We start from the raw sequence: 24617 nt of genomic DNA, 5'->3' as shown, positions 1-24617 counted from the left end.
CACAAAGAACTCTGACAGTGACTGAATGGACTATTAAGTAAAAAAAAAGGATGCTTATGAATCCTACTATGATGTTGGGTATTACATATGAGAGATTTAGGAGAAAGTCCTAGGGAAGACGAGACCTAGATGGGCTGCAAGATGTACTAAGATAAATTAATGAGAGAAAGAAAGCATAGGAAATACACAAAAAGACCCGAGAACAATAAGGATACTGGAATTGGACCAGACAAATGATCGCTTATTATTTATGAATATGAATTATGAAAAATATTTCTGATAAATGTAAAGTTCCATTTAGTTAAAAGGTATACCCAATCATTTATGAGTATTTTCAAAAGCATGCAGGTTATAGTGAGAAAAATAGACCCTAGAAGTGATGTTGTCTGATGTTATGCTTTCTGTGAAATGCCTTTCTTTATACATAGCCATTTAATCACTGTATTTTATGTACCATTTTAACAGGTATCCACACTTCCTGGAGTGAGTGGCTATGGAAATGCAACTTCAGTGCAAATAGGAAATATTTCAGGGTATATTGATACTCCAGACCCACCAACAATCATCAGCTATTTACCTGGGCTTCTTTACAAATTTAGTTGTGTCTATCCATTGGAGTACTTGGTTAATAATACACAGCTTGCCTCGTAAGTTAACCTAAATTCCCATTTTGTTGTTGCTTTCTCATATTATCTTATGTTTGAGCCACATTTTGTCCTTGATGTACTTATAAAGATAACAGTATTTGTTGACAATATGCCAAATCAAATGCAATGGAAACTATATACAATTAAGGCTAATATATGTTTCTCTACCATCTACCACCTATTTTTCTATCACCTATAATTATTATGACTCGTATCAACTTTCCAAGGGACTTAATTTTTCACTGAATAAATATTGGCTCAAATTATTGAGGTGTCAGCTTTGGGTTCTCTTTACTCTCTTCCAAGTTCTCATGTAGTTCAGGAGACAATGACATCTTTCTAGTTCGCAGAGCATTAAGTCACTATGCTGTTTGCTGTTCAGTTCTACATAGTTTCAGTTTCCATCGCGTGCTCTCTCATTGTGGAATTCTGCTACTTCACAATCTGAAATCTCCAAGTCTCTTGCTGTTGCTGATTGTTACCCAAAATTTGGCATCTCCCAGAGCTAAAAGGATTCCAAAGTGATTGAGGTTATAGCCATTGATTTATAATCACAAGTGCACTAATTTCCAAAGCACATCCTCCAAGACAGGATTATATCCACAAAGTCATTTGGATTTTTCAAACATGTTTGATAATATTGAATCATTAGCAACATCTTCCCTATCCAACTTTAGGATCAGATTTAATGAAACTCTGGGGTGTTTTTTTTTTTCAAATCCAAATCACCATATAGGTCACCTATTACTTCAATGTGAAAAAAATTCTAGCACCAATATTGATTAGTCTTACATGTGTACAGTCCTGGGTTCATTCCATGATATTTCAGGCATCTTCATCTCAGCATAGCCAGTTGTAGCCGTGGTGGTTTCCTGAGAACATCCTGACATAATCACACCTGGGAGTGCCTCCCCTCCCCTCAACCACCACCCTGCTATGAAGAAGAAAAAGTTATAGCTGTTATCATGGCACAATGATGAATACTACCTGGTCAAAAGCAATATTTTTTATATGGAAAAGAAGAAAAGTAGACCCTGAGATGAAAAATATATAGAGTACAATAGATTATCAAATGTCATTGTCTCTCACTGGTCCCTTCCCACCTCCCCATTAGACACATTGCTGAGTCTTAGTTTTTATGGAAATTCATTAGTTTGTTCAACAAATGTTTAGCATACTTCTACTACATACCATAATATAGTGCAGCAATAAAGAAAATAAAGTCATTGTATGAAGCTTCTACTCTGAAAATGTATCTATGAAAATGCATTTGCATCAGATGCATTTCCTGAAATAAAACTTTCTTCAAATCAAATACATGTGTGTGAGTGAGTGTGTGTGTATGTATACACAATATAAAATGGGAAAATATGCCTTTATAAACAAAAAAATATTTTTTGATAATTTTACTTAGTTCTCTTTTATTTTTCTGATTAGTTTTCTGTTCAGAACAATATGCCTACTTCTAACCTAGTCAAAAGTACCAAGGCTGCTCAAGAGTTTTAGTACCTTGGATCTAACTTTAGGTACAAAGAAAACTTTTCATTTAAAATCTCATCAACGTTTTTTCCCCTTTCTAAATCTATTTTAGATCTTCAGCTGCTATTTCTGTGAGAGAGAACAACGGTACATTTGTCAGCACTTTGAACTTGCTCCTTTATAATGTAAGTGATGGGTGAAAATGTTATTTTCTCTTTTACTGTTCCTAAGAGTCATTTATGTGAATGGCCTTTGTATAAAAATCTAATAAAAACCACATCAGCCTCATACTTTGGTAACATTTATCCATCTTTGCTACTATTTTCTAGTATGTTAGTAACATATTTGTACTAAAAATGCCCTTGTTTTCTGAAATTTGACAAAAGATTTAGATTTTGTGTTATAAATGTGATTCTGCATAACTATTGCAAATGTCTATCTATATCTACATGAGTGTATATTTTAGTTATACTCAGCATTAAGATTGTATAAGTAATATTTTGTGATATGTAGATATTTCCATTAGAGGTATTCTGAGTGAAGAATGTGTTAATATTCTCTATGTGTTTTTAGCTGATGATAATTTTGTCACATCTAAAATAATTTGGGTTGTCTACACAGTATTGCCTAAACTTTTGTCATGTAAATATCGACAGTGGCAGCAAAATGTGAAAAATACATGGATTTCTATTTATAACTCTAACATTAATCCCCCAAATGATATTTTCATGTTGATTAAAATTTTTATTCATACATTTTAAATGCCTGATTTAAATATCAATTTTTCAATCTATCAACCAACATTTTTGTAAATTATGAATCTGATTTTTGCATTATTATTCATGTCATCATGGCACTGAGTTATAATTCATGCAACTGATTTAAAAGTCAGTGCTTTATACTTTGAATATAATGAGCTATAAATATTGTAGTAGGACATTTTCCAAAGGCATTAAAAAAAATCATGTTTATAAGTTTGTAGTCTGACACTACAGAATTCTAAACAACAAATTAATATGTGTTGAAATGAAGATTGCCTTTCTGTCATTTCTAAGCTTTCTTCTCTACAGAGCAGTTGCCAAGTTACTTGAGTCTATAACACTCAACAATTACGTCCAATATTCCTTCCCAATTTGGTCAGATATTTATTATTGTTGTGAGCAATACATTTAAATGAGAAAATTTCTTTCAAATGATTTATATCTGCAATCTCCATGAGGTAGAATTGAGGTGACAGGTTTGGATTCAATATTATTTGTTGTAATTGATTGACACAAAGATCAGAAACAATAGCTGATCCTTTAAAAAAAAAGTGTGAAATACACCCTAAGGCATTTTATGATCTTGTCATTTTCTGTGAAATTGAGAAAGCACTGAAGAAGCAGAAAATCAAGTTTCAGAAGTGAGGAGACAGGCTGGAGTGATAGTAGAACTGGTAGGGCACTTGCCTTACATGTGGTTGACCCAGGATGGATGATCAGCATCCCACACAGTTTCCTGAGCCCACCAGGAGTGATCCTGAAGCCAGGAGTAAGCCCTGAGCACCACAGGGTGTGATCCCAAAACAAACAAACAAATAAAAAACAAGCAAAAAAACAAGAAGTGAAAACAGCTTTCCTCTGTCTTTATCATTGGAACTAGTATTCCAGACCTGTTGCTAGCTAGACATAATCCTTAAAAGAGTTTCTGGAATATTATTAGTAAATAATCTTATTTATGTGATAATACTAATGATTTCAATTATGTAGCAGTAGCACAATCTGTTGTTTGATAGCTTCATTATTACTAATGAAATAAGTAGTGTTAAAATACTTTTTAGTTTGCAACCACTCTTTGCATGAATGTGAGGTTAATGATTGAATTTTAAAGGTTATTTATTTAAAGGTTAATTAATTTCTCTGACAAACTAGTATTTTTAGGTTAATAGACTTTAGTTTTGGAATAATTTTAGATTTACAGAAAAATCAATCTAAAAGTACAATTTCCTTATACCTGTTCTCCTGGTATAAACTTTCCTCGATTACTTACATCTGACAATATGCAGTATGTGTTGCAAATGGCAAACTGAATTTTTCCATTATTACCTAAAGTTTATAGTTTATATTGAGTTTAATTCTTCATGTTATATATTCTATGGATTTGACAAATGTATTTTACATGCATCCATCACTAATTACTATGCCATACAAAAAGGTTTCACTTTTCCAAGCTAGTTTTCAAATATGGCACCATCATAGTATTTTGCCATGCTTCATTCAGTTCATTAAAAACTAACCTTCGAACTAGAAAAAAAAATTGGAACATTTTTATTAATTGATTCAAAACCACTTTTGTTGAGTCTCTGGTATAATAATCCTTACGTAAATGTAATTTTAATGAAACAAATCTTATTATTGTTTTACAACTATTAAGGTTCATGTCTTCCTATTTCACATACATATTTTTAAGAATTCCTAATCTTGAAGAATGATAAAATGTTATTTTTTACCCACTACTCTTATTTTTTCACTAGTTAGTCAGAGAAAATAAAAGTTTTACCCAATTTGGTTTCAGTACAGTTGTTTATTTTATGTTCTGGAATTCAGAGAAACACTCAGGGAAATTTTATTTATAAAAAAATAATTTTGTTGACTGTGATTTTAGTAAATGTTAGTCATTTCAGGCAAAACTAAGGCCTTATTTTGATGTAGTATAGATTCATAAATTTTCTTCTCTGTGTAATGAAAAGGAGTATAAGTTTGTAGATTTTAACTTGGCTCACATTAGTATCTTCAGGATGCATTCAAAATGGTATATCTTGTGTTGGTTTGTGGCAAATATTAATAGAGTTTTTAAAACTTGAGTAAAAACCACAGCAGAAATATAACTTGCAAGGAAAACATAATCTTTCAAAGGAAACTATATGAAATAAAATCATAAAATTAACTTTTAGAAACAATTTCAGGAGAAGAATGTGAGATTTCGTGATTAAACCACAACCAAATCATATGTTATTTGCAAATGACTTGGCAGTGCAAAACTTATGAGAAAAAAAGGAATAGTTTTTCTGGACAATTTTGATGCAAGTATAAGATGAAAGAGCTTCGTAGTTAATGAAGTGTGGATTACTTGTAGAAGTTGGAATAGGGAGCCAGAAAGATAATTAAAGAAAAATACTACCTATCAGAAATGGTTAGAAGAGCTATTATCATTTATCACAGAGATATAGCAAATAAGTATTGCATATAACCTCTCATTTATCTGACTTTATTTGGGAATCAAATGTTCCACATGAACGCAACTTTTTCAAAACGAGAGCATCCAAACTATTATTGCTTTAATTTTTAAAATTCATAATTTGTTTAGTTCTTCCCAGCTTTCTGAGAATATTCTCTGTATTTTGCCTTTGTTTGATGACTTTGAGAGTTATAATGAACATTAATAACTTTGATGCAAGTTAGCAATATCTTCAGTTAACTATATTTTGTGGAAATAATGTATTTCTACATTAAATGATTTATTTGATGTTTAAATTATGGAGATATTTTCTTTTAAATGTTCTACATTGTTTTTATCTATTATCAAATTACAGCTATCATTTTTCAATTGCTAATGTACAGCTTTACTCTACTATTCAGAAGGCATAAAAGCAAGTTATTGAGAACTAGTCTAAAATAAAGGGAAAGAGGTAGAAATTAAACTCAAAACAACTTGGTGGTTTAATAATGTATTAAACTTAAAAGGAAATATGAAGGAAGAAATCTATCCTATGCAATCTAGAAATTCAGGAAAATCTTTTCTTTATAAAACATTTCAATAAATTTTGTTAATTTCAAATAGTCAGATAAGTTATTTGGGTAAGAATAATTTTTCATGGCATTAAAAACTTTCAGTTTTACTGGCAAATAGCTTAAACTGAAGTAGAAATAATTTACATTAACTAATATTAGGGCTGGAGCGACAGCACAGTGGTAGGGTGTTTGCCTTGCATGCGGCCAACTTGGCCTACCTGAGTTGGATTCCTCTGCCCCTCTCAGAAAGCCTGGAAAGCTACCGAGAGTATCTCACCCACACGGCAAAGCCTGGCAAGCTACCCATGACATATTCGATATGCCAAACACAGTAACAAGTGTCACTATGGAGACGTTACTGGGCCCGCTCAAGCAAATCGATGAACAACGGGAGGACAGTGACAGTGACAGTAACTGTTAACAGCTAGCCATTATATATACTTGAAGCATACCTGACAGAGAAAATAGTTTATGTGGTAGAGACCATTCTCAGCATGTATTTTTTTCTGACACACAATTGGCTCATGAATACTCTCAGCTTGAACATCACACTCTCAGGCCCCAGACTATTACTAGAAGTGTTCCTAGCACCACCTCCTTTCCACAACTAGTAGACACCCCAAAAAGTATATTTATATTGAATATTAATCAGCTACATGGAAGATTAACAATGCCTAAGTATAAAAATTAACTTCTTATGTGATGTAGATACCACATCACGTGGCTTAAGAACAACCTTGCAGTCTGAAGAGATAATACAGGGGTTGACGTCCTTGCCTTATATCAAGGCAACCCCAGACTAATCCCTGGCAAATGCCAACTTAAATTACCCCCAAGTATTGGGAGTATCTTCTGAGTGTTGCTAGGTGTGGTGCCTTGGCTCCAAAACAAAACAGACAAACAAGCAAAAAAGAACAGTTCTGCCAAGAAATTAGAGAGTAAACAGGATCCTATTTATAGTTGGTTTTGTAGATGTAAATTTCCCTTCATTTTTCTTCTAAGACATTCTTTTAAGAAGAAAATATACAGTTGTGCCTAAACAATGGTGAATTAACTGTTCATATATTTTTTATCAATAGGATTCGACCTACAGTCAGCAACTGATTATCCCAAGTATAGGATTACCTTTGAAAACCAAAGTATTTGCTGCCGTCCAAGCCACTAATCTGGATGGCAGGTATTTTCAAACTCTTATCTTCTATTGGTTAAAATCTCATCGAGTTAGTTCATTAGCCTAAATTTAAAGGTACTGTCATTGCCTCACCATTTAGACAAATTAATAGAAAAACATAGTAAATAAGAAAGATTAAGGGATGGCACTCAATTTATGTCATTAATTGGAAAGCAGCATTTTCTCATAAAGAGAGACAGTAACTGGAAGGGGGTGTGGGGTGGTCTGGGATTCCAGATCTTCTATTTCTTTTTCTGAAAGATTATTAATCAGATGCAGTCAGTTTGCGGTCACATGATTTCTGTACTTTTCCATTTGTATGTTGCTATTTGTATTCAATTGAATTTTCAATAGTTATTCAATTATTATGTTCAATATAAATGTGCTGAAAGACAAAAGCTCAGTTTTATAATAAACTGAGCACAAACTATATATTATCCTCAGAAAAAATATCTCAAGAAATCAATTAAGGTGATGTTATACTTAAAGATTTTAGGGTCAGACTTTTAGTACAGCATGCTTGACTTGCATGCAGCCTACCAGGGTTGGATCCCTGGGCACCACATAAGGTCGCCTAGAGACTGCCAGTAGTCATCTCTGAGCAGAGAACCAGGAGTCAGTCCTGTGTACTGCCAGATGTGGGCTCCAAACCTAACAACAACAAAAAAGAAATTTAAATATTTCAATCACAACTGAAAATTATTTAAATTTATCAAATTCTGTTTTGTAAATAGACTGTGCAGGATTGAAATAGATCAAGAGGTAGGGTGCTTGCTTGCACACTTTCAACTTGGTTTGATTCCCTAAACCCCCTGTGGTCTCCTGAGCCCCACAAGGAATGATCCCTGAGCACAGAAACAGGAGTAAGCCATGAGAACCTCTGGGTGTGGCCACCAAACAAAAAACAAAAGAAAGAATTTGTGACATGTGAATAGCTGATAATGGAATTAATTTTGTATTATTATTTAAACTTCATTCTGAAGAGATTACTAGTTTTGATATTTGCTTCTTTGCTTTCTTGGTGTCTTTTTGGTATTTCAGTTTTTGGTATCTATGGTCTTTAAAGTTGTCTTACTTAATGCAGTTGCTTTCATTTTCTTGGCATTCAGTTCTTACAAATTAGTGATTACACTAACGCAAGAGCTGCAATGAAGTTAGACATAAATCTGGTCCATGGAGGAAGGCTCTGGATTTGCCCCTGGGCTTTCATCGTCTAACACAGTGTCCATTATAATTCCTGTGTCTAATCTTACTGATTCTGGCATAATTTACTATGTATATTTTATGCACCAAATTGCTTTCATGTATACGATATTATAATATTTGTCATCTTTTAGAGACAGTAACACTTGGAGAAAAAAGAGCATTATTCACGATGATGGCATAAATATCCACATTGCTCACATTTGTATTTGTTTCTTCAGACTTTGCCCATTCAGTCGCCTTATTTACATCTGAGAGCTGGCTGGCATTCTCAATGTGTGGTCTTAGTCTTAACCTCACTTGATATCTATGTTAATTTGTTGTAGATATTTAAACAACCCAGTAAGACAATGTTTTAATAATTATGAAGCCTCCACAAGTAACTAATAAAGAAACTAGAATCCAGGGAGCAAAAGTTGGTCAATATTTATTTCTCTGTTATTAATAATTAAACTCCAAAAGAAGTTTCTGACTCTAGTTTATGCTTGCTACTTTCTGCAGATGGAATGTCTTGATGGATTATTGCTACACAACCCCATCAGGGAATCCAAATGATGATATTCGGTATAATCTCTTCCTTAGGTAGGTGCCTTGCATTGATAGCAAAGGCCCAAGTACAGATAAATCAAATAAAATAAATTGATATAAACAAATTACTAGATGCTTTTAGAACTCTAAATTTAAAGTTTTACACTGAAGTTTTTATAAAGTTGAATATAAAAGTCAAGAGGTTTTCAACACAAAATGCTGATAAAGCTATTGAATGAGAATTGTAAGTGAGTTAGGTCCATCAAAGATGTTTTATTCATGTTTAGAATATGTGGGGATATTTTAGTGCCTTAGAAAAAGCGTGGCTAGTATTTTCTTGGCAATAAGACAAAGGCAGAAGGAGGGTGCTATTTATCTGCAGCTGGATGTTCTCACTGTATGTCAAAAAGAGAATAAAATTAAAGTAATGCTTTTGATAATTCAGACCCCAAAATGCTTTCTTCATTTATCAGTGTTAAATATGAAAGTGTAATATGGCCTATCACTCCTTTTTTTTTATCAGCGCTAATAATTTCAACCTCATTTCCCAATAGACAATGATAGAGTGAATGTAATCTACATTTGGGAAAAGCGGACATTGATCATAAAAATATTCAATCATCTCAGTTCCCTTTCAGCATTTTTATCTGACAGATAATAGACTTGATAGTCAAGCAATGGCTTCTAATCGTGCTTAAAAATTGCAGTTGGCTCAAATCACTGTTGCTTATTGACACATGATGGAAGTAATATGATGGTAAACCAGAAGAATATATTTCATTAGCTAAGGTTAAGGTGATGTTCAGAGGATATGATGAAACTGACACTCTCATTTCTGATTGCTGGAAATGTTTGGGGAGCATTTTTGGGAAAAGTGTAAGTATGCATAAAAAGCCTAAAAAGCATCATCTTATTTAGTTTTAAATCCATAAATTGTGGTGCATCTTCTAAAATATTTGTGATTTCTTAGTCTATTGGTGATATCTAAAATAGTGAAGTATAGGTGCAACCTGTTTTGCGGTAGGAAATGTTCAAGTACATAGATGGTGGGAACTGTACACTGGTGAAGGATGGGTGTTGGAACATTGTATGACTGAAACCCAATCATGAACAACTTTGTGACTGTGGATCTTATGGTGATTCAATAACCAAAAAAAAGTATAGGTAAATTAAAATTATAGAGAACCTGGGTGAGGTATATGGCTCAAGTGGTAGAGAATATATCTTGCACATAGAAGCCTTAAGTTTGAGCCTGGACACCACATGGTCCCACGCACATAGACATCTGTGGCTCCCACAGTTAATGCCAACAAAATTATGTAGAACCTATAAATTAAGTATTTTAATGCACTACAATTATATATAATTATTTATAAAATTAAAAAATGTTGACTCTATAAAATTTCCTCCCATTCTGCATTTCTGGAATCTTTATCCATACAAATATATTACGGTCATGGTCCTCCCGTTGTTCATTGATTTGCTCGAGCGGGCCCAGTAACATTGTGAGACTTGTTACTGTGTTTGGCCTATCGAATACATCACGGGGAGCTTGCCAGGCTTTGCCGTGTGGACAAGATACTCTCAGTAGCTTGCTGGGCTCTCTGAGAGGGGTGGAGGAATCAAACTCCAGCCCATACAAATATATATTTCTTTAAATTTTAAATGTTATTAAAATATTAAATAAAGAAGTCAGTATAGAAAGTTGTATGCATAGGTCCTGATTTACATAATATATTCTAATATTTTACAAAATAAATTCTAATTTACATAATATATTCTAGACTATATTACAAGAAAATACATGAAAAGGTTCACAGTCAGATTATAATCGTTTTGTCTTAAGATTTTCCTCATTTTCAAACATTTCTATAGGGATCACATCTGATAATCTGAAATATACTAATCAAACTATGGAGGCACCTTAATTCTGAACCTTTTCAGCTTTCTTATTAGAAACTTTAGAGTAAAGTGGTAATTGAAAACAGTTCCCAGACTACTTCCAGTGAAGGTAAGAGGAAAAGAAAACCTAAACATTCCAAACTACATAATAGTGTTCATAATAGCAATTGAGAGAAAGAAAAGATGATTCAAGAAGTAGATTACAAGGAAAATTTTTAGGACAAGAAGAAAGAGACATAGAGTAGAAAACCTAAATGTTGAACTTCCCCAGTTGTGCAGATCTTAGAGAAAGTAGAAATATACCCCTGGCAGGAGAGAATCGTTTCTGAGAGGGAGTTGCTAGCAATAGGACTGATGCCCAGTTAAGCTATCAGGTTTATGAAACACACAGAGAATGAGTGTCTTGAATGCAGAAGAAACAAGTCTAAAATAGTGACAGAAAAGTACTAGCATCTACCTCTTGTAAAGGCAAGGATTCACACAGAGAGGCAAGATCCTACTCAGTGAAAGAGGCTCCTGGATGGACCTGAGCAACTTAGCACTGAAAATAGAAACCTGAACACCTTTAAGTTCATATGAAATTATAACTCCTCTAAAAATTCACAGTAATACTATAAGCAGAAACTGATTTTCTAAAATTATATGATCTAGGTCACTCTCATCTTGAATTAGCTTATACTTTTATTAAATGTCTATAACACTGTGTGATTTGTTAGCACTTAGTTTAATTAGAAACAGTACTCTAAAAATAATTTGCAATATTCAGTACACTGAGACTTTCTAATAATACCCTGTTCTCATTTTCCCAACAATGTAGTTGCGACAAAGATCCTCAGACCACCGTCATTGAAAATGGCAGAAGCCAGCATGGCCGGTTTTCCTTTGAAGTGTTCCGATTTGTGAAACACAAGAACCAGAAAATGTCCACTGTCTTCCTACACTGTGTCACCAAACTTTGTAGAGCTGATGACTGCCCTTTCCTTATGCCAGTATGTTTTTAGAAGCATATTCTCAATTGTTGACTTAATCTAAGCTGAAAAGTTATCAAGTGGTAAAGACTAAACTTTAATAGAAGTGAATTTAATAGAAATTTAATAGAAAATTTAATAGAAAGTGAATTTGCATCTATTTGAATAGGATTTATTCAGTCACTGAGTAAAGATTGATTGACTGTGACAAGTGTTACACTAAGGATGAAAAGCAAGGTGGCATAAATTCTGAATTCAATCAATACTTTAGGAGGATGAGATAGTCATAGAAGAAAATAAGACTGCAAAGTTGTGGTGCAAAGGCAGACCTGTATTGTAGTTTGTCATAGGAAACAGTTCTCCTCATTGTGAGAAAGATGAAACAGGAGAGGTTAGGAGCATTGGTTGAAGAAATGAATCTCAGGTTATGACTTTGAAGATGGATGAATTCCAAAGAGAAAAACATTAAAAGTGTGAGATATGACTATCATATCCACATCAAAGGATGGCCAAAGTCACCGATACAAAAAACAGTAATTAAGGGACTCCAGAGTAGAACAGCATAGAGGATGGTGTGAGATATCCATATCAAAGGATGGCCACAGTCACAGATACATAAAACAGAGTGATCAAGGAACCTACAGAGTAGAGAAAGGTGGAAAACCTCGGGAGAGGGCGGGGTTGATGCAAGAAAGATGAATGGGGGTTATATGGACTTGAAATTCTTGGGATTAAAAGAAAAAAATCTATGAAAGATATGGGCCTGATTTCATACGATCATCATTGTGATAGACAGTCATTCCCTAGTGTATAAAAATTATTACAGCCCTCCTAGTGTCACATCAATTAAAGTTTTTTAACTTCACATTTTAAAAATTGAAATAACATTGGTATATTTATATTGATGTTTCTTCACCATCACTTCATTTCAAATTAGCTATCCCAAAGGGAGTTACATGGAAAGTCCACTACCCTTAACTTTACACTGACCAAAATTTAAAGGAAAGATTTATTAAAGGTTCAAGAGAAATAAAAGTGGAAAAATTTGATAAACACAACTCTTTTTCAGTAAAGCCACTGGGCTATGTAATTTAATGAGGCAGCGCACAATTACAAAAGGAGGAAATAAGAAATATGACCCTAGATAGACTAAGAACCTCTGTCGCAGTTATATACAAAGTAATTAAGTAAATGCACAGAAGTAAATGTATAAAATTAAACACGTGATATCGCTTTCAAAAAAATCTGCTTTCTAAATGGCCCTAAAGAAGCCTTTTTGTCCTGGTGTGGAATTTCACTTGTTTTCATTTAACACCACAGAACTGTGGCAACCGAGAAAGGAGAGATGCAGGGAGACCAACGTGGAACCCTCAGAGCACTTCTGGAAATGCCCTGCTTTCTGCTGGTCCCATCATAACTCGGAGTGGTAAGACTAGTCCCTTTTTTTGTGGAGCTGTAGATAGTTCCTTAAATGATCTTTTGTTATTTGCTTTCTCCAGAGTACCTCAAAGTGACTCCTAAATTGCACTAATTAGCTGTGAGACAAGATAAACTGCTAAACAACTTTAATTTCACAGTAGTTTCCTGTTTTCTGTTGCCTTGGACACATAAAAGGCAATAATGTCTATACCACATTTACCTTTATGCAGTCCATATATCAAATGGAACATGTTTCTTTTGCCTTTCTAGATTTGCTCTGTTCTCCTCTACCCTGCTCTCTGCTGCTGAAAGTTGGCCTGTGTGAACTGCGGCCACGGGGAGTCATGTCATCTAGTTTGTGGTTGGCATTAATCTATAGGCAGTTTGTCAGATGATGAGCATACAGTCCACATTGCACCTATTGAATTCCATACATCTTTGTTAATAGTCTCATCAAATGTCCCTTATGTTGTCTAATTTGAATACCATTGTTCCTCTCAAGATTATAAATATTACAAGCCACTATACAGTACACTACTTAATGCTCACAAAACATAATGGGCATATACATGTATACCACTGTAGTATCACTGTAGCACATTGTTCATCAATTTGCTCGAGCAGGCACCAGTAACCTCTCCATTGTGAGACTTGTTGTTAATGTTTTTGGAATATTGAATATGCCGCAGGGAGCTTGCCAGGCTCTGCTGTGTGGGTGGGATTTCTCAGTAGCAGCTTGCCGGGCTTTCCGAGAGGGACGGAGAAATCGAACCCTGGTCAGCCATGTGCAAGGCAAATGCCCTACCCACTGTACTATCACTCCAGCCCTATACATGTATATACATATATATTATCATTTTTACAAATGTTTGTTTTTCTATCCCATCACCCTGCACCCCAACTCCTCTGGACCATTGCTTTACTTTAATGCAAAGCAATCCAGAATAAGTGTGAATAAAATTGACGTGCAGTGTAAACAATATGAACTAAAGTCAGAAAAGTTCATTCTAATTTCAGCTTTATTCCTACATGATATATGATTTGGGATTTTACTTCTTCTCTCCCTGAGATTTTTTTTTTTCATTTTTAAAGGGGAGCATGAGAAAGTAGGCTTCAGAGTTTTTTTTCCCCTAACTTTATAGCTCCAATTTTTTTTAAAGAGGAACAGGCTTGAATTATATTCTAATAATTTTTCTCTATGTAATTTTAGCTTTAAGGCTATGATTATTGTTTCAACTTGATTAGCTTTACTTTTTCTCCCCTGTCTCCTATCCCCCAGTGAAAAGAATATTTTACTTAAGATAGATAGTTAAGTAAAAAATAATTTTGGCCTGAAAATTTAGAAATTGTTTTAATTATTCATTCTCTTTTGTTTGCGTAGACACAGTATTATTTTAAAGCAAACTAGAAAGTTCTTTAAATAAAGCAGGAATTTATTGAATATGCAATATCAAACACTATATTCCCTGAGTGTTTCTTAGGGTTTGAAAATGAATGGTTTGTGGTTTGTAAAAGACCCAATTCTTGTTTCTATCTAGCTACTAGAAATAGCTTATGAATTATATTACACTACATGGAAACTTAGCTCTCATTGCCAAAATTTAGGAATGCTTTTGGTAGGTACCAGATTCCACACCCTCCTCCCCCCCCAATCTTGCACAAAAAACTGTGAAAATGTCCACATTAAATAGAAAGTCTTCCTCATTAACTTTCTTGATTCCTTCTTACTTGGGCCAAATCAAATTTAAATGTTAAATAGTTTAAATAATATTATAATGTAAGATTAGTTTTAAAACATAAAAATTATTATATCCTCAAAATCTTCAAAGATATACCAAGTAGACATTTCTAACCCTATCATAACAAATTAACTATTCTGGTTTGTAGGTTTCACATTATTTAGTATTCCATCACCTGAAGTATCTGTGCCCAAACCTCTATTGGGCAGAATGCCTCTATAATGTCAGTCATCGATCTCTTCTTTTTCAGTTTGATCTGTTTCCACTTCAAGAATGATATTTATTCTTCATTAAACCACAGTTTTTTATTAGACATTTTGCTCTCTCCTGGCTAGGTCCTCAAAAGATCATGTTCAAATCTTCCAGATCTTCATAATTCCTTTCATACTTTGTGAAGTTATATTTATGATTTTGATGAGTTCTGTAGAATATTCCATCTGTATTTTTGTGTGTGGGTGGTGGTGTTCATCATGGCCTCCTGTGTATAGGACAAGATATAGCAATTTATACATTAGAATCTGTTTTTTAAAAACTCCAAATAAGCATAGAACTCAGGAATTCCTCAAGGCAAATCCTATGTAAAGTTAATGTCCAGTTTAACGACAAAGGCTACCCTTTGTGTTTCCTTAGTTTTACTTTATTTTTACCATACTTCAGCTAGAATTCATCGCTTCAGGTCATGGGGTTGATGACGTATAGACAAGTCCCATTTCAGCCTTGGTTCAAAGCTCTCAGATACTCAAAAGTTTTGCCCTATTTACTCACTGAACAACTCTTTTCCTTTAGACATCTGGCTTAGGTAAAATTCAACAAGTTGTTAAACTTAAGAACTTCTGTTCTGTGTTTTAAGGATATAAAATCCATTATGGTTGTTTTTGTCCAAACTTTTTGACTTATTGCTTTGTTGATTTAAAGAAATATTCACATTCTCAATATTTAAAACACTCAAAAATTTCTGAAATGTTTCTAGTTTAAGTTCCCAAATACAAAACTCTTTGACAGGGAAATGCTTATTATAGGGTAAATGCTAGAAATTAGAAGGTACAATTACTGGAAAGCAAAAGTGTCTAGTTGTTTTTGTTTTTATAAATTCCTATGGAGAGGACCAAATAAAATTAATTATTACAGTTTTATTCTGTGGCCAATTGGTAATGCATTGTATGTTACTTAGATCCTCTTGAAGAAACTGTGCATTGGAGAGATAGCACAGTTGGTAAGGTGCTTACCTTACACTGTGGCTAACCCAGCTTGATCCTGGCCCCAGAAAATCTTGGGAATGAGAACAGGAATTTTCTGGATAAACTGGTCACTATTTTTAAACTCACCTATTTCCATGAGAAGAAAATGTCTTTATAAAATGGAGTGGTTAGGGTTAAGGTTTTCTAGAAGAGTTTTACTATAACATTTTGTGCTGGTTTTGTTTAATTACAATGCTAGGACATTCTAAGAGAATTTGTGTATGAGTGCTCTATTAATTCTGCACACAGTCCTTCAGGATTAAAACAGAATCTTTTCTGCCAAGACTTACATGTCTAAAAAAGAAATGGCAGGGCATCTGATATTTTATAATCATTCTTGTTTGTCATCCAGTAACATTTTAAAAATAATTATACTATTATTCTGTACCTTGAGTTATTCACCTGCATAACCAAAAGTAGTTTTTATATGTGACTAGCTTGCATTACTTTTAAAAAATTACTCTGACACCAAGATTTTAGCTAAGCATATGCTTATATTATCACAGAGACTGTGACAGATGGCAGTTTCTTCATCTGTAAAATGGGGATAGCAATGATATTTAAGCCATATGGCTACTATGAAGATTGATATACCATATAAACTATAATGTATTGCACAAGTATTCAGTATAATGATATTAATACTTCAGAATCAGTCAACTGCACATATTTGTGGTGCAAATAACAAACACAAGCACACACTATGCACAAATATAAAATTATTTCATTGTAAAAGCTCTAAGTTTAATTGCTGAGTATAAAATAAGAAACAAAAATTATGAACTGAAGTATATACATGCTTGTAGTTTTTATTATAATATTTTCCAGGGAAAAGTGAAAAATAAACAACTTCAATCTATTAATTAACAGATGCAAACAAAACAAGTTTAAGAATTGTGCTTTTCTTTTCTTTTCTTATTAAGTATGAATTAGAAACTTATCTTCTTTGATTTTAAAATGTTTTTTTGAAGATTACAGTGGGTAAACTGGCAATGCTTAAAATAGAGTGATACTAAATGGATGAATATTTCTCTACTAACATAATAACAAATGGCTAGTAATAGGCTATAAAAATGGAATCACTTAACAATTACTGCCCACACTAGTCTAACTAGTGAGCTAATGATGATTCAAAGTTGGCAGGAAAGTATGCACCACGTAAAAGTTTATGATTATATTTGTATGCCCAGGACAGTGCAGGATATGAGCTTGGAGAATAGATAGTTAATGGCATCTAAGATGTGTGTAGCAGAAAGTGGGAAAGCAGATGGTTAGGAGGACTTTCATTATGACCATCCTCATGACACTTGGGCATTTAGTTGAGGGCATGTAGATATTAAATTATAAAAAAAGACAGGCAAATACTTAGAGACTAAGTCTTGTCTTTATTTTTCCCTGTTTTTCCTCAGATGAGACTCCAACCAACAATTCACAGCTTGGTAAGATAATTAACCTACAGAAAAATAAAAGTTAAAGAAATATAAACTTGTCTTTGTTCTAAAACTATAAGCAACTAAATATAATAATATATAGTATTACCCATTTTTATGTTTCCAATAACAGTTAACTGATGATTACAGAACTCACATGTGAGAAATTGGTACATTTTTATAATATTTTCCCCTTTCTTCTCCTTTGGTACTTGGAGAAAAATAGGTGTTTAAACCTTACAACTAATTAGGTATTTAGACTGAGTTATTGTCAAATAGATTGTCGCTTAATCCAATGTCATTATGTTAGTCTAAAAGATATGGTGACAGATGTTTTTCAGGAATAAATTGTAATGGGGCTACAGAGATAGTACAGTGGCTAAAGTGTTTACTTTAAACTGTAATTAAATTGTCCCAATTTAATTCGGGACAGGGAATATGTCACTTCTGAACATCACCAGAAGTGATCCCTGAGCAAAGAATCAGGATTAGTCCTTGAGGACAGCTAGATGTGGCCCCCCAAATAGCATACACTTGAGTAAGGACGGATGTATTTGCTATTAAACTTTACTGCGTATGCTTTATTTTTTTCAGGTTCTCCGAGTGACAATCCTTTCCAGCTGAATTCTATCACCAGTGCATTGATATCAGGAATGGTCATTCTGGGAGTCATGAGCTTTTCCCTTCTCCTGTGCTCATTGGCCCTTCTACACAGAAGGATGCCCACTAGTTTGGTCTTAAATGGGATAAGAAACCCAGTTTTTGATTGACTGTAACTAACTTCTGTTTCTTGGGAGAACTTTCACTGACTATAACAAGTGTGACTGCGTCATTGTTCTATTTGAACTGAATGCTGTCTTGCCGGCATTTGATATTTGTAGGTTCAATAGATTTCACAGTGTAATTTGTCGGTATGATGACAATGAAAGAGTTCTGATAATTTTTTTTTCTTATGTATGTGGTCACTTCCATTTATATTGCACCAATAAGTATACTGATGGCCAGTAAAAAGCATTCAGGTTCAAGATTCTACAGAATCAATTATATTTTCTTTTGTAAAATGGAATTTATTTTATGTTCATTCCTAAGCATTAAAATCCATTGTGATGCCATTTAGACTTGCATATTCGGTCTTTCAACAAGTGAGTTTTTGCTTTATTCCATATAATTCCAGTTGGTGGAGAAGTTCTAACTGGAATGGCTAGTTTTAATGAGGTTTCATTATTCATTTTTGATCTCCTGTACTTCTGGTTGATTTTCATGTGTGATACATATGTTTAAAAATGTTTATGGAGGACCAGCACTTACCTTTCATGCAGCTGATACCAATCCACAGAGGGCACCCTGTACACCACCAGAAGCGATCCCTGAAAAAATCCTAAGCACAGTTGGGTGTGGCCCACTCCACTTCTCTCTTAACCTCCCCCCAAATTCTTATGGAAACGTACATTAACCTGGAGCATTCATTTATGCGACCAACAAGAAAAATAATTCTAACCTCCAGAGAGGCTACTTGTGATCCTAAATTATTATTCATTTGCATAGGACTGGCTGGAATTAATTTTTTTCTCTCTGGTTCATGTGAGAACATCAGCACATGTTGACTCGCCTCACAGGTAAAGAATAAACCATTTTACTTAGGTGATGATGTTTGTGAGAAGTAATGAAATCTCTCATTAAATCTTTCACAGATACTTAAGTGCATTATTTTGTATTAAATCCTGTGAATAAGATAATTATTTCACAAAAAAACAACTTATCATTTTGAATTTTGTATTTTGAAATGACTGCTTGTGTTTTGAAATGACTGTTTTAGCTGTTGACCTTAAATTCTATACATTATTTTATAACACCGGATAATGGACCTATCATTCTGTAAGCAAGTTCATCTCGTATGATTTTTTTTATCACCCTTTCATCATAAATAGCAGAATTGGAGCAATGAGGAAGTAAACCAGGTTTGTTTTCTTTAGCTTAGATCCTAAAGACTTGCAGTATGTAGTTTTTAGTTATACTGAATATTCCAGTTACTATAGCTTAAAACCTTAAGAAATATGTGCACATGTTCTTTCAGTTTTTATACCTCAAACTGTTGTTTTTTTCTTTTTTTTTTGTACTTCAGGGGTAAGTTCTGATGACATGTAAAAAATGATTGTTTAATAAAGTAATTGTAAATGAAAAACTTTAAATTAATGACTTTGTTTTAAATTTTAAGAGATAGTTATACTCCCAGGGTCAGAGTGATAGTACAGCAGGTAAGGCATTTGCCTTGCATGTAGTCAACTCTGGTTTGATCTCCAGCATTCCATATGGTCCCTCGAGCACTGCCAGGAGTGAATTCTATGTGCAGAGCCAGGAATAACTCAAATATATCTCCCAAAACAAACAACCCCCCCCCCAAAACAGCAACAACAAAAGAAAGATAGTTATCTACTCTACTGTCAACACTTTTTTCCTACTTTTACAAATATTAAGAAAAAAATAAAAATAAGTTGTATCCTTCTGGAGCTGGGTGAACCTTTTCCTTACTATGCTTTCTGGTACAGGTATTATCTAGGGAGCTGTGTCTGTGACATCAGCCTAAGATATTTCACATTGATTTTGAGCTCTGACTAAGATTGTATCAGATAGGAAAGATAGGAACTCAGTTTCTACCTGGAGTTGAAGACTCTTGTGACAGTTCCGTCAAAATCCAGCTGCTATTCTTTGTTTTGAGTTGTGACACAGAGTTGAGGAGACATCCTTTTCCTGACAGAGGGATAATTCAGTCTTTCAGAAATGACTACTATTGGCTGCAAGGAATGATAAAACAAAATTTTCTGCGACTTGGATGGAACTTGATATCATGTTAAGTAAAATAAGTCAGAGGATAAATATCAGATAATATCACTTGTCTGAAATATACATATATAATTACATAAATATATTACATATAAATATATAACTATTTAAATATATATATACATCTTGTATATGTATATGTGTGAGTATGTGTGTCAATGAGTGTGTGTGTGAATAATAGAAGGAAGGAATGCATGGTACCAAAGGAAGATGCCCAGATTTCCTTTGACCCTTTATATAGAAATGAGAAGGACAAGGAAAGAAAGAATCTGGTGGGATTTGGGGAGTAAAAAGAGATGGACAAGAGGTAACATGGGTAGCAAACAAGGATCTCAAGCACATCGGTGGTATAGGGATGATATATGTATATATATATACATATATACATATATATATATTAAAGCTGAAAATACTGTAAGCATGAAATCAAAACTACAGCAACTAAACTTAAACATACTTGTCAAGGAGGCAGGCTGTGGAGTAGGAGAAACCTGAAGGTAATGAGGTTGTCTGAAAGGAAGTCAACATCAGTGAAAGGAAGTCAACACCTATAGTGGAATTGGTACTGGAACATGGTACTCCTAAAGCTCAACTAAGAATCACTATATACAACACAGTGTCTTAATATCTAATTAAAGTTTCAGAAAAATAAATAATTTGTAACCTTAGGGAGATAAAATGAAATGGCAACTATTCTAGGTCCTCCAAAATTACTGGTCAGCTTTGGGAGCATCACAGACGTGAGTTCATGAGGGGACTTGCTAGTGGAAAACGTAAGGCAGCAGACCTCCGAAGTCAAAAAAGAACAGAGAAGTCCACCGATAGCACAGTTGTAGGGCATTTACCTTGTGTGTGGCTGGCCCAGCTGAGCTGGGCTCTATTTCTCCGCCCCTCTCGGAGAGCCTGGCAAGCTACTGAGAGTATCTTGCCCACACGGCAAAGCCTGGCAAGCTACACGTGATGTATTCGATATGCCAAACACAGTAACAACAAATCTCACAATGGAGACATTACTGGACCCGCTCGAGCAAACTGATGAACAACGGGAGGACAGTGCTACAGACAGTGCATACGAGCCCTAGTTTAAGGGGTTTCTGGAATACTTGAGAGGAGTGAATTCTAATAGAATGGAGCTTCTGTAATAAGGACAGGGTAATTGGGAAAGAAAATTTGCCTTCATTCCATATTTATAAGAATAGCAAGTTAACCACAGAGCAATTGTTTGTAGGACTCATTTCTTGAATTATTTACAAATGGGACAGCATTCAAAACTACGATGAGGTGTCATCTCACACCACTGAGAACGCATGTGTCTAACAGACTGGAAGCAGTCAGTGTTGGTGAAGATGCAGTGAATATAGAACTCTCATTCACTATTGGTGGTAATGTTAGCTTCTGTGGAAAACAGTATGGTGATTCATCCAAAAAGTAATAAAGGAATTCCCATGGTTTTCAGCATTTCCACATCTTAGCATATTTCCTTAAAACACAAATTGGAAAACATATGTATGTACCTATGTTTATTGCTATTCTTAGTATAATGGCCAGGATATGGAAATAAACCAAATGTCCAATAATAAATTAATGGATAAAGACATTGATGCATATACATAGTGGAATATTTTGCAGATACAAGAAAAAAAATCCTATACTGAAACTGTAAACTGGAGAATTTACTTAACATGTTATGTAAAATGTCAGGGAAAGAAGAACAATAGTAGATGATTTCATTCATCTGTGGAATAGGCAAAACAAGGGACTACACAGTTTTGAACAACGACAAATTCTTGGCCTTGGATTTCAATATTTATAAACAAATAGTGGGGGATGGGGGGTAAAGACTAGTTTAGAGCTGAGTTAAGGGCAGTAGTTGAGGGTCATAATTCCAACTTTCATGGTGGTGGGCAGTAACTTGCATATCGATGCTTTAAATTTTAACATAGTGGCAACCATATTACCTATGCTTTAACATAACATAGGTAAATTAGTTAAAATTAAATTATATATTATATACATAATTATCCATTACATATAGCATAGGTAAATTAATTAAATAAAATTAATATAAATAAATAAATACAATGGTGCACTTTGAAATTTAGAAAAAATATATTCTAAGGTAGAAAAAATAAATATTAGAGTTAGCTGGTATAATAAGATCACCAGTGAGAAAGAGCTAATAGAATTTATGTATATAAAAGACTTATTTTAATTTCTCTGTCAGAAGACAAAACTTGAATCATTGGCAAATTTTGCCTAAATTCTTCACCTACATTCTCCTAAGACTAAAAGGAAATGAAAAGTGAATAAACATAATTCATATTTACACATTTGTGAGAATATGTTGATTAATTGCTTCTGATTAAAATATAAGCAATGTCTGCAAATTGAAATAGTTCAGGAAAATAGAATTTTGATCAGTGCTACCATTAACTGAAATACTAAGAAAAAAATGTTTTGTGGTGTTTCAACTCATGGGATGCTAGACATACTATTTAGAAAATTCTAATTAGTAAGTTTCAGTGATAAGACACTAATTTTGACAGCAGAATTGAGAGTTTAGATTATGTTTGAATTGTTCAAGACTCTAATTTTCTTTGCGTCAATGATCTGGATATATATATATATATATATATATTTATATGTATATATATATACAAACATATACATACATATACCACATATATACATATATATGCATATATATTTAATTTAAATAGCCATCATAATTACCTTAGCACAGCGGGTAGGGCGCTTGCCTTACACGCGGCCAACATGGCCGACCTGAGTTCGATTCCTCCGCCCCTCTCGGAGAGCCCGGCAAGCTACCGAGAGTATTCGATATGCCAGACACAGTAACAACAAAGTCTCCAATGGAGACGTTACTGGGCCCGCTCGAGCAAATCGACGATCAACGGGAGGGCCTTTACCTTTTTACCTTTATCATAATTACCTTAACTTTTCCCTTTCGTTTTCTGTACTGAAACACCTCCACTACCTCTACTACTCAGCCACCACCACGCTCCAGGCCACTTTCCAGACACTCGGGCCAAGACTCACGCATGAGTGAAGCTACACAGAACCAGGTAAGCGAAACTCTGTGACCTTGGACTCCAGGTTGACCGGGACCCAGAAACAGAGATCCTCTACCTGCTACCACCAATTTCTGGCGACTCAGGGATTAAACCCAGAAGCGCCACCCTACCCTACCCTGCCTGTTTCCACCAATATCTGGTGAAATAGGGATCACGCCCAACAGCCCCACACTACCAGTACCAAAGCCTCATTGGCAGACCTCCATTACCTACACTACCTGCACTACCGAGCCACTGCCATGCTCCAGGCTGCTTTCCGAAACATCATAAGACACTTAATACCCATCTTCCAAGATTGCCGCACCATATTTAATGGGGTCAAATACGGTTTGAACCATGGGAACACCTGCAAAGGTGATTAGAGTCTGCCCTAAAATCCTCCCTCCCTCTCAGAGAACCTGGAAAGCTACCAAGAGTATCCTAGTGGCACGGCAGAGACTGGCAAGCTGTCCGTTGTGTATTCTATATGCCAAAACCAGTAAACAAAATGGGTCTCATTCCCCTCAGTGCAGAGAAGTGATAAAGACCTCAAAGAGACACCTGACCCTGAAAGAGCCACCAATACAGCAGCATTAAGAAGGATGAGGAAAGAGAGGCAGATAAAATCTCAAGGCCGAACTAGGCTGCTAAAATGAAGAAGGACAAAAATGACTGTCTGTACTTTCAATGCATGTATGCTGGGATCGGATATATCCATCGAGGACCTGATGGTCCAAGCGTGAAAGATCAAGTATGACATCATTGCTCTGACCAAGAAGAGAAGACATCAATCACATCACGCCATTTTTGACACTGGAGAAGAACTGTTTCTTGAAATATGTGACAAAAGAGGCATCGGTGGTGTCAGTGTCCTTGTCAACACGAATTTAGCCATGAGTATTGATTCATTCAAATGCCTAACAACCCGAATCGAATGATTACACTTGAATAAATGTGGCTCACTATCGGGAGTTTCAATCTTCGTTGTCTATGCACCAACATCCAGTTATGATGAAGAAGAAATTGAGAAGTTCTACATGGAGCTGGAGAAGTTCTATAAAGAAGACCACACCTTCAACAAGATCATTGTTCGTGATGTTAATGCCAAGATAGGACCAAGAAGATCAGCTGAAGAACTCCACATCGGGACCCATGGCCTAGAATGGAAGGAACAGGGTGAGCTACTGAGTTCATCATGTCGACCAACA

General features: G+C 34.6%; 1 protein-coding gene across 1 annotated transcript in view; it reads left to right on the top strand.

Moving 5' to 3' along the window:
- The window catches only part of ZPLD1 (zona pellucida like domain containing 1), a 37241-nt gene extending 18977 nt beyond the window's left edge, over window positions 1-18264 (top strand). Inside the window, exons 3-10 of the mRNA XM_056109428.1 lie at window positions 466-647; window positions 2239-2311; window positions 6976-7073; window positions 8772-8852; window positions 11518-11689; window positions 12989-13094; window positions 17474-17503; window positions 18089-18264. Coding sequence (XP_055965403.1) covers window positions 466-647; window positions 2239-2311; window positions 6976-7073; window positions 8772-8852; window positions 11518-11689; window positions 12989-13094; window positions 17474-17503; window positions 18089-18264 — 918 coding nt within the window. The remainder of the gene's footprint in view (window positions 1-465; window positions 648-2238; window positions 2312-6975; window positions 7074-8771; window positions 8853-11517; window positions 11690-12988; window positions 13095-17473; window positions 17504-18088) is intronic.
- Window positions 18265-24617: the final 6353 nt, after the last annotated feature.

Source organism: Sorex fumeus, unplaced genomic scaffold (assembly GCF_029834395.1).
Source record: "Sorex fumeus unplaced genomic scaffold, SorFum_2.1 ptg000265l, whole genome shotgun sequence".
NCBI classification, from domain to species: Eukaryota; Metazoa; Chordata; class Mammalia; order Eulipotyphla; family Soricidae; genus Sorex; species Sorex fumeus.
This window is presented reverse-complemented; position numbering and strand designations above follow the sequence as displayed.